Source organism: Urtica dioica, chromosome 7 (genome assembly GCF_054948205.1).
Source record: "Urtica dioica subsp. dioica isolate 48M chromosome 7, U.dioica_male_clone48M_v1_H2, whole genome shotgun sequence".
Lineage (NCBI taxonomy): Eukaryota > Viridiplantae > Streptophyta > Magnoliopsida > Rosales > Urticaceae > Urtica > Urtica dioica.
Window position 1 is genome coordinate 34,140,696 of NC_142762.1, and position 18,443 is coordinate 34,159,138.

The window sequence follows — 18,443 nt, forward strand, 5'->3', positions numbered from 1 at the left end:
AGTCTATCAAACTTAAGTTAATTAAATAAATTTTTTAGATAATTAAATTAAGTGTTCAGTTATGTTCAATTAATTAATGAATTGAACAGTTAATTTAATTAACTTAGACCGGGTGATCTATTTTCTTGATAAAATGAAACTTGAGTTAAATCATTAAAATGATGTAGAGAATTGACTAGTTGCAAAAAATACTTGTATAAATAATTGGTTAATTTTTTTTTAGTTAATTTTAGAGTATTTGTGAAATACTAATATTGGTATTTTTGTGACAATTAAAAAAAACAAGAGATTAGTTATTCTACAACATCCATTATTATTATTTTTCTTTTTTCAAACAAGAAGAAAAAAATAATTAAGAAATATTTATGATAGTCGTCCGAGACGAGCTTCTTAAGCATCCGCAAGAGATGTTCAACATGCTATGCTCCCGCAAATATGCGAGAAACAAGATACGGCTAGCTAACACTATTTTATAGCTTTCTTACAAACTAGTTTTAAGCAAGGAAAAAAATGTCATTTTTGTTGCCGTTTCGAGCCTCCTGATTTACGAAAAATCGTCATGTCGATGGAAAATCGAACGGAAAAATTGTAAAAAATGGCAAATGAAATGCCGTTTTCAAATGCCGTTTTCGATGGAAAACCGACGTGCCGACGAAAAACCGAACGGAAATAATGTGACAAAATATATTAAAAAGATAATACATAATTATATATACGTACTTTTGAATTTTGAAACTTAAAAAATATATTCTATATAATATCTATAGATTTAGTACGTATAAATACGTATCGGTAATTTATTTTTTTGTTGAGAGTAATATGTATAATAATGTTTTGGGTTTAATACCCATATTTTATTTTTTATTATTACAGCCATGTTTCTGCTATGTGGTCCCATGTGTATAATTACAAGCCATGGTCTTTGACTTCATATATATATATTTTATTATTTCAATGTCTACCTGCCAAATAATAAATAAAAAAAATACAAAAGAAAAATATGAGCATTGCTCCCTAAACACGTTTCAATCAAGTTTGTAGTCTAACGTTCATGTATACATCTCCTTTAATTTCCAAACCTACTCTCTTGACTTCACCATTTGCTTCTTCACAAGTTTGTAGTCGTAAATCAAGTTGTATAGATATCTGATTTTAGTTCAAATTTGTGTTGAGAATCTGTTTTTTTAATCGCCGGAAAAAATGGTGGTTTGCAAAAAGTCCTCCAAAAAATATGAAAAAAATATATATGATAGATCGTCACATTACAAACAACATTCATGAAGGGAATTATATGAAAAAAAAATCATTTTACCCTGAAAATTGAAGATTTAAATTTCCGATTTTCGTTTTTTTTTTTCTTTTTCTCCGACTTCTGTCGAAAATCCTGGGCATTCTACAGCTTGTATACTACGTTTTGACCGAAAATTGACGGTCGTTTTCGTCCGGAACAGCATGTCGTTTCTACGATATTCGAACGACAAATATGAAGGAAACGACATTTTCCTCTATTGCCGGCCGTTAGCTCATCGGAAACGATTTTCTCCCGGAAATTCCAGGAAATTCGCCGACATTTTAAACACTGGTTTTAAGGCTATACCTAAATGACCATAGATTTTTTTTTTTTGGACAAATTATATAATTTATGTTTACACTACTAAGTATGCAATCTAAGAAAATTAACACAATATATTGATCCTTTAAAATAAAAAAAAATAGGGAAAAACACAATAGTTTTTTTTTTGGTCAAGCGGCTATATAGCCAAATAGAACTTAAGCTTTTGCAAAATGCCATAGTTTGTCAACTATAAGCAAACTAGCCAAAATAAGATTAATCTAGGTTGGATTAAATTTAATCCCAACGAACTATAAAGACATAATGTAAGGTTTATGACGGCTGGATTAAAATTAATCGAGGCATGATTAAATTTAATGACAATCTGGAAATCGAGGATCTGAAGCAGAACCGAAACATCTCCTTCTTCGGCGACGCGATTCTTGCGTCCTCGACGCTCGCGGTGTTCCCGATCGCTCCGACGGTGGCGGCGAAACCGGATCGCTGCGGGAGAAGACTCGACGGTCTTAGGGCGCCTTCTTCGAAGACGATTCTCCGAGCAACGTCGTCACCGGAGGCGGCGATGACGGAGACGGCGAGGGCGGCGAGATCGCGGAGGGAGTGGTGGTCGAGGAGGACGAAGCCGATTCCGCCGATGAGGACGAAGTCGATTCCCCCGGCGGCGAGAGTGAAGCCGATTCCGTCGATGAAGACGAAGCCGATTCAATCATCTTTCTCTGATTAAAGTTTTTGAGAGATGACTATTTTACCAAACAAATGAAACTATGACATTTTACAAAAGCAATAGTTTAAGATTGACTAGTTCATACCATTTTTTCTTTTTTTTCTCGAAAGAAAAACACACATAGTTTGATAAGGTGGGCACATAAATTCTGCCTACGTGGAGCAGAAACACCCAATAAACAAGCGACGTGCGGGTCCCACCTAAACTGGATTACTACTTTACCAATCAACTATTGACACGTAAGAGAAAAATCCATTTCCCATCATTTTCTCTCTCTCTCACTCAAGGGGAATCAAAAACGGAAATATCTCTCCCCATCTCTCTGTACTCTGTATACACACTTCCATGGCGGTTTCAGCTTATTCGTCTCTGTCGCTCTCTCCTTCGCGACCGAAGCTCGTCGTAGCGTTTAGGTCAAGACCAGAAGGATGTTCGGTGGTCTCAATCTCAGCTCAGCCCCAGGTTCGGCTTCGCAGCCAGCGACGAAAAACTTCGAGGGTTTTCGCTTCCGTTTCGGCGCCGAACGTCGGAATCCGAACCGGTCCAGAAGATCTCGTGGCTTCCATTCTTTCCAAGGTAACTTCGTAACTTCGCTTCTGGTTAGTTCTCACACATTTCTACGGACGATGCGGAGAAATTACAAAGAGAAAAAAAGTTGCTGTGTTGTACTGCATAGTTGATTCTACCAGATTCGGGCCAGTAAAAGAAGAGAAGATAAAAAAGGAATTCGATCGATCGACGGGATTATCATTCCGTTTACTAATTTGAACTATGGCAATGGAATTCGGACTCAGGTGAGAGACAGTGACAGAGGAGTTTTGCTGAAAAAGGAAGACCACGAAAAGGTGGCTGAAGTGGCTCAGGAATTGCAGAAATACTGTGTCGACGAGCCTGTGAAGTGTCCTCTTATCTTTGGAGGTAAAGTTTCTTACACACCAAGTATGAACCAAATAAACAACGGAGCTGATCCCAAATCTCGTGTATGTCTTTAAGTTTTGTAATCGGTGGTAGAAAGTAATATGTTCTGAAACGACAGTAGTGTATACAACATTCCAATTAATTAAATTAAAAAAAAATGCATCGAAAACAAGTTAGAGCAACATTCCCAAACTGTCACTTAAGTCTGTAAGACAATGAAATGTATAGAATTCAGAACCTTTGATTATTTGATCCCTAAGAGAATTTCATCTCCGGATCAGTATCATCATGGTTAAGTTTGCGATATTATTAAAAAATAAAAACAAAAACCTGATTTCTCTGTTGCCAGAATGGGATGTGATGTATTGCTCGGTTCCAACATCACCCGGGGGTGGCTATAGGAGTGCTTTTGGCCGGATTTTCCTGACAACCAAGGAAATGATTCAGGGCTTAGAAGCTCCCGATATCGTGAGAAACAAGGTTTCCTTTTCTCTTCTCGGCTTGGTCAACGGCGAGGTCTCTTTAAAAGGTAAGAAGAACATCCCCGATTTTAGACAAACAGGTTAAGTAGTACTTGAATCATTTGATATTCATCCATGTCTTTAAAGACCTTGGTTATCAGAATTGTGGATTTTGATATTCGAGAGACCCGTGGCTCTATTAAATCAGTCCCAATCTAAATATTCAATGTCTTTCTCTACTAATTCTCCCTTATTGAAGACTAATACAACTCTGAAATACCCTTTTTTAACCCACTAACTATCTACTATTTGATAAAATTTTATCCCTATAAAATACCATGCAGGGTAGGAAGTTTGGTTTGAGCAATTGGGTAGTTTTCGATTTTATGAACATGGGTCACATTTTCTTTTTAGAAAGTTTCTATTTCTATATTCTTATGTTATGTTAGTTAACTTCCCTAGAAGGGATATTCCATTTGATATTGGATTAGGCGTAATCGTACATGTTTTTTTACACTCGTTTGTGTAATGGTTCCTCGAGCAGGGAAATTGACGGCACTGAATGATGAATGGGTTCAAGTGATATTTGAACCACCTGAACTCAAGATTGGATCGCTGGAATTTTCTTACGGTGGCGAAAGCGAGGTGAAACTGCAAATCACGTACATCGACGACAAGATCAGGCTCGGAAAGGGCTCAAAAGGCTCTCTCTTTGTTTTCTATAGACTGGATTAGTTATTATACGTTACATGTGAAAGTGATTTTATGTGAGCAGCTACTAAGACCACAAACCCTGAGTGTAAAACTTGTGTTTTGTTCTCGAGTAAATATGTAAAATTAGCAAGTTCTGTGTAATTACAAGTTTCTTTTTTGCAGAATTTCGGAGGAGGCAACCATATTGCATCTTTGTTTGATTTTTTTTTTTTTTTTTTTGTTATAAAAATTATCATACCAGTTTCAAGCACTTAATGGCTATTTATTTATTAATCCAGGTCCGGCTTTGGAATGTCTACTGATTGAACATGGCTGTTCTCAATAATTTAATGGAATAAATTATAGAAATAAATAGAAAAATAAAGAAGACCGAACCTAAGGTAGAAAATATTTCAGTGCACATATATAACTAAACAGGTTTTGGTGTTGAATATCTGATTGATTAAAGCATACAAAAGAATAGAACACAGCGAATTATATCATACCAACATGATATATAGCTTACATGAATGATTGCTTGTAACTAAATATGAATTCTACGTTAAATTGAAGGCTGTCGAGGCTCGGTGAACTGAAATAGCTTACATGAGTTAGTACTCGTATCTAAATATTTTAAGAAATGAAACAGGAGTTTTGGATGCAAAATTTCTTATACAATTGCAAGCCATCTCATGTATTAAATAATATGTGTATATGGCTTTTGGTTATGACTTTGTGATAGCGTACAGTCCAAGTCAGCAGTGACTACGTCTGAGACGATTGACAGCGTGGCAGTTAATTAGATACGCTGTCAAGTCAGTTAGTCAGATGAATCAACTCATATGTCAATATTTTAGATTGTAGTTATGTACAAGTGATTTTATTCAGTATCTAAAATCAGTGCAGAGTCAGTGCTTGAAGAGTCTTGAGGTTAAGAAAAGCTGTCTCGAATGGGATATCTTTTCTCTATTTAACGATGTTGTTAGTTACAAGCAATCCGAGGAATTCGAATATCGTTGAGGCAATCCGTCTCGATAGGAAAGCCATTAACACTCGCCGAAGCCCGAGCCCATTCAAATTTAGCGCCGGGTTATGAATTCTTCGATCCACAAACTAGTAGCTTCAGGGATTGTGATGAGCAAATTCTTATTTTCCACTGTCATAGGTAAGTCTCCAAACCTTTATAGATCACCAAGGCCACACTTGTCTAATTTTATTCCGGTATTCCAAAATCTCATCGAAGCTTACGCTCACTACTAACCAGCGACCATAAAATCCGATAATCCGCCGATAATGAGCAGAGTCAGTGATTAAAAGACATCATTATGAGCTGATGACCATAAGAGTAAGACATCATGTTTTGACGTTTATAACATCTTTTACTAGTGTATCTTATTCTGAAATTATTTTATCAATAATGAGAAGAAGAAAAAAAATATGTCTATTCTCTACTGAACGTTCTGTTAATTTAAATTTTTCTGAGGTGTGTCTTTATCAATAGATCTCTTATTTTAAGCTTTCTTCTTCATACAAATATGTATTTGATTTCTTGATTGTATGATTGACATTTTGGTACATGTATAATTCATTTAATATATATTTGTAATGAAATATATCGGTAGAAAAAAATATCAAAAGGAATCAGTGAACGTTCCTCGTCATATTATGAACTTGTTTCCTTAACTTAAATGAAAACAAGAATAAAAAATTCCAAAAAGAATTGGGGGGTTGGGGAACCTGTCAGACAACCGTACGACCACCTCAGATGAGCAGACACTCATCTGAGAACGATCCTCTACAGCACAGGACCACACAGGTGATCGTGTAGCCGTTAATCACGCTCTGATCGGACGGTGACGAATCATCCACCAGGTTTGGGTTTCTGTCTCCTTAGAAATCAAGGATTCAGAGGTACGAGCCTATAGAACATATCCTGTTCAAGTAAGGTCGTGCCCATTCTCCTTAGCGTAGTCTTATATATATACTCCTTTATTTCATTAGCTTGTCGATGTGGGACTTCTGAGAACAAGACAATTTAAGCTTGATTCCGAAACGCCGTCGCTTCACTCACAATTCTTTTCAGAAAAAGGCCTCTGATTCGTTTTTTCGACACTGAAACCGAAACTAGCTAGATTATTGTCCAACGAAACAGCTCGTGAAACACTTCAGAGAGATTTTTCGAGTTTAGCCTTACCACATCAAAGTTTCAAATATAAGATAGCTGTCGAGTTTGAATTTATCTTGGTCCGACTTTTGGAATGTCGTAGTGCTCGGTAAGGTTAGCCAAGCACTGATTGAACTCTTGAATCCGATCGCGGTGAGATTTACTTGCCATCTTCTCCGGCGATCGATCTCCTCCCATTGCCGGAGATACGCCTCTCCGCCGGGTTCAGGTAGTCGCCGATTAGATCCTGATTTTTCCAAATCTGTCATTCTCCTAAAGGAACATATAAACCTCGATTAGTTCGTGGGATTGAATGAACATAGGTAGAATAAAAGTAAATAAAAAAAAAATACAGAAACAAAGGCTAAAATCTAGTGAAAACTAGCGAAAAAAAATAAAAGGAAATTTAAAACTTCCTGTGCTTCTTCTTCTTTTTCTTATCAATTCCCCCGGATTTCACATTCAATGCTTTTCCCTTCAGTTTCAGTTTCAGTTTCTCACAAATGACGTTCTCGTAAGCAGACATTATCATCTACTCAATCAGCCACAGAAGTCGCTAAAAAAATCAGAACAGTTTTTGTTGTATAGCAAAGAATTTTTCGTTATAGAAACTCAAAACTCCCTTGAAAATTGAAAGAGCTATTATTAATAGAATTAAGCATGCAAAAAAGCATTAAGCGATCGTACTTGAAAAACAATTTCGAAGCTGTAAAATTAGAGATATATTTTTGCGACGAGAAGACGGTTCTAGAAGACAGTCCAAACTGCGAATTGGTCACGAGGGGACTGACGTATCTTCTATATATAGTAAGTGTTACACCCTTAGGCGGTATCTCGGCCGGCGACACGCGATGACGCCGAAGTGTGCTGCCGGCCAACGTCAAGGCATGCACGAGAAGCATGACCTTGGGCAAAAACGGTTGGCATCAATGCGGGACATGCCAACAAATGCAAGTCGGAACGTGGGAAAGGCGGTTAGAAGATGCAACGTGGCATCCGGATGGAGAATGGCCGAGGCATGACACGAAATTGACGCGTGGCGGCAAAGGATCTTGGGCGGGAACAGTTGCTGGACGGTTGAGCGGTTGGCGACAGTTACCAGGATGTCTTTGACGAACATGGACAGTTAAGTGTCACGCGGATAAGGCCCACACGTGGGCTCTTTTCTGTAGGCTTAGATAACCGTCCGTGCCATGTGGGCAGCGGCGATTATAGGCGGTTTGGGTTGTAAACCGCACGTTCTATTTATACTCTTCCATTATCATGATAGAGTCACGGGGTGATCTAGAGAGAATCACATTGTCGTGTCCTATCCATACTCTGAGAGTATATTTCCTTTGTTTATGGTTATAAAAGTTGGGAAGGGTTCCCGTAAAGCGTGTGTTCTCTTGTGTGTGTGCTTTTGTCGAGTGTGGACGACGCTCGAACCATCACGTGGGCAATTCTCGGGTTGGAAATAAGTCATACATACTGCGAAATGACAATAATGCCATTATGTTCATGCATCTCAGAGTCTCAATATAAGAAAATGTAGAGACTAGAAAGTACTAAATTTGTTTCCAAAAAAAAAAAAAAAAATCTAATTTTCATTTTTTTTTAAAAAGAAAAATATTTCTCTATGTTTCGCCCAAAACTAAATAGGACTTGTTATAGTTATATTGTTGCAACTAAGATTTATCAATTTGTGAAAATTAACTATATTAGGTTAATCAGTTTTTGGTTTTGTTTAAAAACATAAAATGCACATTTTGAGAAACTTTTAAAGTATATTCAATTTTAGACTAAATTTCAAAATGCATCACCTGAATTTCCGGACTTAGAAATCTAATCAACAATATAAAGGAACTTACCATTCTACTTTTTTGTAATATAATTCAAAAGATTATGTTTGTATTGGAAATATTGTTAGACAAATTGCTAATGGGTTGAAAATTTTTCACATAAATTAACCAAGATAAAAACTTAAAGGGAAAATATCAAGAGTATCTCTCGTGTTTAGTCGAAATGCGAGATTTATCCTTTCGATTTCAAGACATATCAGACATATCCCTTCAGTTTAATATAAATGACATATACTTCCCCTAAAAAAATGTTATATTACAAATATCACCCTTTTCGTTTATTTTTTACAAAAAAAAAATAATTTGAACTCCCCGAAATACCCTTAATAGAATAAATATTAATTTACTATTTTATTAAAAAAATCAAAATCTCTCTTTATAAAAAAATCCTTAACTTTCTATAAATAAATTTTTAATTTATTTTTTATATAGAATAGAAAATAAAAAATTATTTCATTAAAGGTATTTTGGGGAGTTCAAATTAATTTTTGAAAAAATAAATAAAAAGGGTGATATTTGTAATATAACATTTTTTAGGGAAGATATATGTTATTTATATTAAACTGAAGGGATATGTTTGATATTTCTAGAAATCGAATGGATAAATCTCGTATTTTGATTAAACACGAGGAGTACTCTTGATATAACCGAAATTAAAATGAAAAAAAAAATCACACACTTAGATGCTATTACACAATTTCGTTAAACTGATATATGTCATCACAAGGTGTTAGTAACAACGAGCAGCTATTGATTAAGATAAAACAAAAACATCTAACCCATTTTTAGAGATGGTGTGGAATTACCAACTAAGTTACGTTAGGAACCATAAAAATTTATAATTTTAATATGATACATTTTAACCCTTTTATATTCTTTTATAATAATATTCCACATTTCATATAGTCTTAAATTTTAATATGAAACATAAATCTAAATAGCTCGAAATCTCACCTATGATTTGATTTAATCCAATTTTGTCGTTTCTCTAACCTAAACCGATTAATTTTTCAGTTTCATTTAGCTTCATTTTCTTCCCACGGTTTTTCATGATAGTTGAACCGAGCCGAACCGAGCGAACCGGGAAGCTGACTAATCATTATATATTACTCTCTAATATCTATTAAATAAAAAGAATCATATATTATTGTCTACTGAATTCTGTATCCGTTAGTCTTATTAGCATACCCATACCCACCCATATTCATCTCTTTGTCTCTCAGTTTATCTATCGATTTTTTTTCCCTTTCTAACACTGTACACCCTAATCCCCAAATCAGTTACTGCCATCATCGGATCTGCGACCGAACTCCGATTGTCTCCACGGTTACAACTCCAAGGTTTTAATTTCTGTATTCTTTCTTGGCTCGATGATTACTTCTGTTTCATTTCATAGGCTATTTCTAATTCTTCTTGGCTTACAATCCCTGAGAATTTTGAATGCGAATTTCGAAGATGTGATATCTATTTTTGGGAGTTCTGAGCACTAATTTTCAATTCTTTATTTTTTTGCTTCTTGTTTCTTCGTGATTGTGAATTTCGAATTCAGAAGCTGAAATGAACCAACAAAACTCGTCATCGCTGTTTATTACCCGTGGGCAAGTCGTTTATTATTACGGCAGTAAAATTTCGATTGTCTTTGTTCTAAGACTTCATGGTTATGTATGTATGTGTGTATATATATGTATGTATGTGTGTATATATATATATATATTTATGTATATATATATATATTATATATATATGTATGTATGTATTAATGTAGTTCATCGAGTTTGTTTCCCCTAGTTATCCTGGCTAATTGACTTTATCGCTTTCAACCATGCTGTAATTTGTTTATTTATATATTTATTTATTATTATTTCAGGTTATAGGATTATATATTCTATGGAAAGCAGTTTTTTTTTCTTGTTTCTCTCTTAGCCTTTGACACCAGAGACAGAGGAAGGGATTTTCCTCGGGGCAGTGAGTTTGCAGTGTTGGATTTACTACATGTATGCTATATACTCCTTAGCGTATGGTCTTTCAAGTCCTTCAACATAGTCTAAATTATGAATCTCTAGCTTGGATAATCATAGGGTTTACTTTATCTGCAATTCACGATACACTAACCCTATCCGAATAGAATTTCATGCTCACTAAACTTTTTTTGTCTTCCTTCTCTAGAAAAATACAACCGAAGTAACATCGAAGACCCTTGGCAGGATCCTCGACCGAATTCCGAATCCTTTCTGAGTTACGCCTCCAAGGTTTCGCATTTTTTTACATTCCTTTTCTTTTCCCTGGTGGTGAAATAGATGAATTCAATTTGATGACTCGTCTGTGACATGTACATAGGAATGGCAATCTTATATGCGGTGGTGGGTCGGGGGACGGTGGTGCTGGCGGAGTTCAGTGCGGTGACTGGGAACACGGGGGCGGTGGCTCGGCGGATCATGGAGAAGGTCGGGGCGGAGGGTGAAACTCGGCTGTGCTTCTCGCAGGACCGCTTCATCTTCCACATCCTGAGGGCAGACGGACTGACCTTCATGTGCATGGCCAGCGACACATTCGGCAGTAAGACCCTGGATTATTATGATCATTCTGTCACTTTGCCCCTGTGATTTGAAAATAGTTTGCATAAGCTGTTAATCGTGTTAGTTTTGTCAATCGGTTTACTTACTTACTTTCTTTCCCGTAACAACTAAAACGCTTCAGTGAAAGACATGTTAAACCCAATAACTGAAATCCAAAATTGGAAGGTGAATTTTGAGGCAGAATCCCCAAAGTGATATGGGTTTCAGTTAATTTTTTTTATAATTTTTAAAGACGACAAGGCAAATACAATTTACAACTTATAAGGGCCATCTTGGACTATCCTGTAAATCAGGGTTCTTGGGGGCACATACGTTCTTTGGGCAACGGCGTTTCTAACCCAGTTACGAAATCCAAAATTACAACATGAATACGGGTTTCAGTTTTGAGATTAACTGAATGACTATAAAGATACAATTTTTAAACTTTTAGGGACCGTCTTGAATGACTATACAGAAAAGATTCACGAAGAGCTGATACGAGCTTCAGCTTTAAAACGAAAAACAACTTCACAACTCATAGGAATCATTTTGGACCGATATATTTTTCTTTTTGGGCGCAGGACGAATCCCGTTCTCGTACCTAGAGGACATCCACATGCGATTCATGAAGAACTACGGGCGGGTTGCTTCGGAGGCGCCGGCGTACGCGATGAACGACGAATTCTCGCGGGTGCTGCACCACCAGATGGAGTACTTCTGCGGGAACCCGAGCGCGGACACGCTGAGCCGCCTGCGGAGCGAGGTCGGGGAGGTGAGGGGTGTGATGGTGGACAACGTGGACAAGATCCTGCAGCGCGGCGAGCGCATCGAGCTCCTCGTCGACAAGGCAGGGGCCATGCAGGACGGCGCCTTCCACTTCAAGAAGCAGTCCAAGAGGCTGCGGCAGGCCTTGTGGTTCAAGAACGCCAAGCTCCTCGCACTCCTCACCGCCCTCATCCTCCTCCTCCTCTACCTCCTCATCGCCGCCGCCTGCGGTGGCCTCACCCTATCCTCGTGTAGGTCCTCCTCCTGATCTCGCCACGTCATCATCGCCATCATCACGATCGTCTTCTTCTGTTGTACATTGATTTTATATGTCTTGTATGTGTTTGATGTTCTCCCCTTGGGTTGGTTGGGATTTTCGGAAAAAAATGGGTTTTCTTTTCTGTGAATGTGGATGTATTTTGCTGAGATCAGTATGGTGAGTGATTGAGCCATTAATGTAAAAAAAAACATTATATATACATTTGGTAATAGGATTATTTTTCGATATGACGGATAAAGTATTTGATCTTTTATAACGTTCTAACCCGCATGTAGTTCATCCTTCCGTATGTCTTCTTTTGTTGTTGAGGAAGGGGTGACTCGAATTCTTCTAGACCTGTTGATTCAATATCTCAAAATACCAGTGTTTAGGGTTCCAAAGGAATTCAAGGTGAATTTCGTTCGGGAATGAAAAGTGTTTAAAAATATCATTCTCTAGTTACAACCTTCAAAAAAGTGGCTTAAATAGTCCGCCCAAACAAACCTTAAAATAAAAACGATAATAGAATAAAAGCGGCAACGAAAATAACGAAGAATAAAAACATAAAACTTGAAGTGGGTCAGGAGGGCCCGAAACGACTGAATTTGGGCATAAAAATCGAGTTTCGATTGGCTCCGCTGATCTTTGCGTAGTTATCGTCTTGGGCTTCGATTTGATATATTACAAGCCCCGTTACAACACCCGAGACCAAAGTTATGGCCTTTTAACGTTGCTCAAACCTAGCCCCCATTTCTCACTCTATTGTGGAGTGAGTGAATAGAGAAACACCAAATATGAAGTTTTTTTTTATTCAGTCCACTCTATTTTGTAGTGGGATTTTAATCATATTATAATAATTTACTAATTATAGCTTGATCGTGTTTCTTGTGTGAAGCTGGTAAAAAGAATTGCTTGTGATTGAGAGTGTGAGGTTGTATTCGTGAGTTTGAGAGATTGGTGATCTTGAGGGTGTAATCGAGACGAAGCAAGTACAGTCCGAGTTTCTCCCACGAAGCTCAACGTGCACGTAGAACTTTTTGGATTAAAGCAAAGGAAAATCTGGTTGTGTCTATTTGGTTTTAGTACTTTACTTTCTTGCACAAATCTAAGTAGTTATTCTTAGGTCATCATTGTTGCATAGATTAGGGCTAAAGTTACAACAATTAACTTTGTATTCTAGCTTCCAACTAAATATCTCGATAAATTATGGGTAATATACCGAAGAGAATCACCATGAATTTACAAGTAAAACATCACCACGCAAGTGTCATTGATGTTGGCTCACATAGTTTAGTTAAGTTAACCAAGTAGTGAGGTCTTATAGGTAACAAATAATTTTGTTAGCTTAGTTGATTAATGATATTATTGGGAAAAGAAAAGTAGATCAAGAAATGGAAAAAGAAAGCTGGATTGAGAGATAATCAAAGAGAACTGGGAAAGTAAATTATTATTATTATTCTTCTTCTTCTCCTTACGGTTTGTGAAATTCGACTTGTGAGTATTCATTAGATTTTTCTGAAGGATTTAATTTGTTTTTATTGCTCATATCGAATAACTAAATTAGAGTTCTAGGGATTAGACAATTTGTTGAACTTTGTATCTGTTCTTGTGATTGTGTGTGTCTGTGATCAATGTTCAAACAATCGAATTCCTAACATTAATATCAAAGCTCACGTGAGAGAAGAGTTAGATTCAATTCGATCAAATTCACATACAAGCAAGTCTATTGAATGATCGGGATCAAGACTCTGGGACATTTGAGTCGAAGAAGGAAGTAAAGAACAACCAACATCCTCGAAGAGTAGTTTAAAATTTTATTAGGAGTCGATTGAACAAAGAGATTAAACTCAGTAAAGATTTATAGCCAATCCCAACACATGACTTGTTGAATATTTTAGTCAATGATAACAATTTGTTCTCATCACACAATCCCACATTGATTTTAAATTGGAAAATCTCCAATATCGATTTTGGATAAGGAGGCGTTCATAATCTTAGGCTTATAAATAGAACCTCGATTTCTCAATTTCAAATCATTCCATGTAAATTTTAATTTTATCTCCAATTATTTATGTGTATAGTTTTGAAGAGTAGAATGCTTTAGATACATGGAAAACTGCGTCGTGGCCGTTCTCGAGAGCTGGCTTCTCGATGACAATGGGCTGAGAAACTGGGCTCTCGGTCTCGGTGAAATCGGAGCCTCCGCTTCAACTGCGATGTGCCCGTTTTCGAGAATTGGCATCTCGGTGACAATGGACTGATAAGCTGGGCTCTCGGTCTCAGTGAAATCGGAGACCTCCGCTTCAACTGCGATGTGCCCGTTTTCGAGAATTGGCTTCTTGATGACAATGGGCTGAGAAACTGGGCTCTCGGTCTCGGTAAAATCTGCAACCTCCGCTTCAACTGCGATGTGCCCATTTTCGAGAATTGGCTTCTCGGTGACGATGGACTGATAAACTGGGCTCTCGGTCTCGGTGGAATCGGAGACCTCTGCTTCAACTGCGACGTGGCCGTTTTCGAGAATTGGTTTCTCGGCGACAATAGGCTCAGAAACTGGGCTCTTGGTCTCGGCGGAATCCGCGACCTCGGCTTCAACTACGATTAAAATTAAATAAAAGTTCATCTTAATCTTATTTTTAATGTCGTTGACTATACCGCCAAAACGATCAAATGCTTCAGGGGAGAGTTTAAAAGTTATAAAAGAGAGAATACTTGATTTTATTCAGAGACCATACAGCTCTTATGAAATTCTCTTCTAGGTTATAATGAAATACGTCGATAAAATTACAGTGTGCATGTCATTGATGTTGACTCACGGGGTTTAGTTTAGTTAACCCATTGGTGACGTCTTATGGGTTATATATAAGTCAATAATCTTAGTTGATTAATCGTATTATTGGGAAGAAAAAAACATAGATAAAGAAAATAGATTTATTGACATATTTTTCAATAATTTTTTAGATGCTAATAAATCTTCAAAGAATATGAGAATTTGCTTGAAAATTTATTAATATTTTAAAAATAAATTTTTAGATGCCAATAAATTTTCAAAAAATATGGGATTTTTCTTTGAAGATTTATTGACATATTTATATTGAATATGATAATTTTAATAATTTTTTCTTTATAATTTAAAATTAATTTAACATGTAAAATTTAGCTACAAAATTCCGAGTTGGTTTGTTTAATTTTTTTAAACACTGATTTTGAGTTAATAAAAAGATGTATATGAAATGAGAAAGGAGAAAAATGTTTAGAAATGTAATTTTTTCATAATTTTGAAATAAAATGCAATTGATGAATTTTGTTCCAAAAATTTATACATGGTCAGAATTTTAGTATTATCCCCCATAGCCTTTGATGTTTTCACTTCAAAATAAAATAGTGGCCTTTTGAAATTTCTCGTGATATATTGTGGCTTTGCATGTTATGGTATAAAGGCCCAACACAACTTGGCCACATTCGCTTACCGATTCACCAAATTGACAAATCAAAGTTATTAGCGATTTCAAATTTAATTTTCTGACATGTCTTTATTTTTACTAAAGAGTGTCGTTAGAGCAACTCCAGCCGAACGGTATATGCATGATTTGGTGTGCTCATTCACTCCAACCGACCGCTATATACCACGCCAATATAGCGTGAACTTTTTTTCATAATTGTTTTGCGCTATATATGGTGCACTACTATTCATCACGCTAAAAACACTTTTTATTTGTTATTTAGTCCTTACAAATTTTGTTATTTACTCAATTATCATTGTTTTATAAAAGTATTTCATATTTATCTCAAAAATTATTTATATATATTAAATATTTTAAAAGACCACAATATTTTAAAATACAACATTGATATTTGAAGTTTGGGAAAAACTAAAATGACATTAATATTAATACCGAAACGAAATAACATTACAACGACATCGAAATGCAAAACTAAAAAAAAACATTAAAAAAAAAAAAAAAAACACAATACAACAAAATAAAATTGAAAATAAAATTACAATACATAAACTAATACTCGGGGAGATTAGCGTCGGATCCTCCAAGACCGGTGAAATATTGCGAATATTAAAACACATATTCGTAGTGTTGACTCTGCCACAGTAATTGAGTTTATTTTTTTTGTTCAACTTCAAAACAGCGATGACAACTTCAGGGAGCATAATTAGAAATTATTTTAATTTGAATGTTAACCAAGCCAAAGAGTATTGGAGTTTCATAAATTTATTAACTTAAAAATTCGACAAAAGTTAATGGGTAGTTTTGGTTCATAATATAAAAATATTATTAATATCAACAATTTATCTTTGTTTTGGTTTTCAAATTTCAAAAATTTGCAAAAGCTGAAGAAAATTGCTCATACATGAAAACACATAAAATCAACTAAAGAAACTTATTCAAACCGTCAAACGCCCATTTTCAAAGATTTTATTGGTTAATATGTGTTAATAACAGCTTATAAAAAAAAGTATATGTTGGTTATATCAATTGCTGACAAAAGAGAAAGTGCATCCGAATAAGAGAATCGACGATGAAATTCAATAAGCTATTAAACAGTTGAAGATTTCTATTAAACTAAATAGGGCAATTAGCGGCATAAATACCTTAACTTTACCAATTTATACACTTTAATACCACATCTTTTTTTTTCGCGGCTAAAATACCAGACGTTGGTTACTAGCACCATCGTTAAGCTGAAAACGTTAACTGCCGACGTGGACTCTGAAAAATGAATTTAAAGTTGAAAATGATGTAAAATAAATCAAAATAAAATAAAACCCATAAAATAAAACCCATAAAATGTACCCCATATTCTCTCGTCATATTTCAACTATCTCACCTCTCTCCAGCCTCGCCGCCGCCTGACGCGTGTCACGCACGGACAGCGCCGACACTCACCGTCTGCCTTGTTAAAACCCATTTTTCAACTCTGTTACCGAATCTCCAGCTTTTGTCCTCACCTTTCACCGATTGAGGTAGTCTCAGCTTTTAGTTGCTGTAATTTTGTTACAACTTGATTCCTGAAACTTACAACTTCTGGGTGCTCGGACTGTCAGTTCCGGTAACCGGATCTCCGTAATGGCGTCGGAGAAGAAGAAGCGCCAAAAGTCAAGGAACAACCTGAGCGACGACGACGACGAGGACGACACCTTCTACTACCGCTACGCCTCGGCAACTCCTTCCTCCATCGCCGCTGCCGCCAGTAAGCCCTCCGCCGGCTCCGGAACCTTAGCGCCGTCGAAATCGACGCTCTACGTCTCGAACATCGACTATTCCCTCACCAACTCCGACCTCCACACGCTATTCTCCACCTCGAGAAAGATAGCGCACGTGACTGTCCTCAAGGACCGGAAGACGCGCCTCAGCTGCGGCGTCGCCTTCGTCCAGTTCGTGTCCCGCGACGACGCCGCCGCCAAATTCGACGACTCCGCCTCTCTGCAGCCGCCAATTTGGGTACATTTTATGGGTTTTATTTTATTTTGATTTATTTTACATCATTTTCAACTTTAAATTCATTTTTCAGAGTCCACGTCGGCAGTTAACGTTTTCAGCTTAACGATGGTGCTAATAACCAACGTTTGGTATTTTAGCCGCGAAAAAAAAAAAATGTGTTATTAAAGTGTATAAACTCGTAAAGTTAAGGTATTTATGCCGCCAATTGCCCAACTAAATATATGTTGCCAAAACAATGACTAAACTAGAGTGAAATTCGGATAAATTATTACACTATTAAAATTATGTATTATGTTTAAATTTTTGAAGCCTCACTAAAAAACTATAGAACTTGCATCAAACCACTAAAACTCCTTTTTATTATAGAACTCTTAAACACGATTTTTAGTTATAAAGAATATACCAAATCGATCTGTTATGAATCAAACTAATAAAAATGTTGTACATGAATTTACATAGTGCTCGTAAATTTTGTATGTGATGGTTAAACTAGATATTCTGTTTAAATTCTTGGAGCAGTCACTAATTAAAAAATTGTATGTGAATTTACTTGGTGCTCTTGTCTTAAATATGAAAAAAAAAAAAAAAAAAAATGTTTTAGATATATGTTTCTAAAACAATGATAAGATCAGAATTAATTATTATACCATTAAAACAAAAATATTTTGTTCAAATTCTTGAAGCAGTCACTAATTAAAATTTTGTATGTGAATATATTTGTCTTAAATATGAAAAAATAAGAGCAAAAAGATTTGCGGGTTGGGGAACCTGTCAGACAACCGTACGACCACCCCAGGTGAGCAGATACTCATCTGAGAACGATCCTCTACAGCACAGGACCACACAGGTGATCGTGTAGCCGTTAATCACGCTCTGATCGGACGGTGACGAATCATCCACCAGGTTTGGGTTTCTGTCTCCTTAGAAATCAAGGATTCAGAGGTACGAGCCTATAGAACAGATCCTGTTCAAGTAAGGTCGTGCCCATTGTCCTTAGCGTAGTCTTATATATACTCTATTTTTCTTTATTGATT

The 18,443-nt window shown here is 36.3% G+C and overlaps 2 protein-coding genes, 2 non-coding genes and 1 pseudogene across 6 annotated transcripts; 2 read left to right on the forward strand and 3 right to left on the reverse strand.

Annotated features, from left to right (window-relative positions):
* The first annotated feature begins 2,584 nt into the window (after positions 1-2,584).
* On the forward strand, positions 2,585-4,663 carry LOC149390982 (Plastid-lipid associated protein PAP / fibrillin family protein). The gene is made up of 4 exons (XM_089619351.1): positions 2,585-2,873; positions 3,092-3,215; positions 3,565-3,744; positions 4,221-4,663. The coding sequence occupies exons 1-4, from the start codon at positions 2,643-2,645 to the stop codon at positions 4,409-4,411; spliced, it is 726 nt and encodes a 241-aa protein (XP_089475477.1). The 5' UTR covers positions 2,585-2,642; the 3' UTR covers positions 4,412-4,663.
* Positions 4,664-6,083: 1,420 nt separating this feature from the next.
* On the reverse strand, positions 6,084-7,084 carry LOC149390983 (uncharacterized; annotated as a pseudogene).
* LOC149390984 (small nucleolar RNA U3) lies at positions 6,104-6,320 on the reverse strand. The gene has a single exon (XR_016300410.1). It is a non-coding gene; the product is annotated as a small nucleolar RNA U3 (small nucleolar RNA).
* A 2,432-nt stretch (positions 7,085-9,516) lies between the features above and the next one.
* On the forward strand, positions 9,517-12,204 carry VAMP714 (vesicle-associated membrane protein 714). 3 transcript variants are annotated; one of them, XM_089619353.1, is made up of 5 exons: positions 9,517-9,714; positions 10,242-10,389; positions 10,541-10,623; positions 10,712-10,930; positions 11,511-12,204. In XM_089619353.1, the coding sequence occupies exons 4-5, from the start codon at positions 10,714-10,716 to the stop codon at positions 11,960-11,962; spliced, it is 669 nt and encodes a 222-aa protein (XP_089475479.1). In that variant the 5' UTR covers positions 9,517-9,714; positions 10,242-10,389; positions 10,541-10,623; positions 10,712-10,713; the 3' UTR covers positions 11,963-12,204. The 3 variants fall into 3 exon arrangements, with proteins under 3 accessions (XP_089475479.1, XP_089475478.1, XP_089475480.1); XM_089619352.1 differs by having other exon boundaries at positions 10,242-10,368; XM_089619354.1 differs by lacking the exon at positions 10,242-10,389.
* A 5,970-nt stretch (positions 12,205-18,174) lies between these two features.
* Positions 18,175-18,391, reverse strand: LOC149390986 (small nucleolar RNA U3). The gene has a single exon (XR_016300409.1). It is a non-coding gene; the product is annotated as a small nucleolar RNA U3 (small nucleolar RNA).
* Positions 18,392-18,443: the final 52 nt, after the last annotated feature.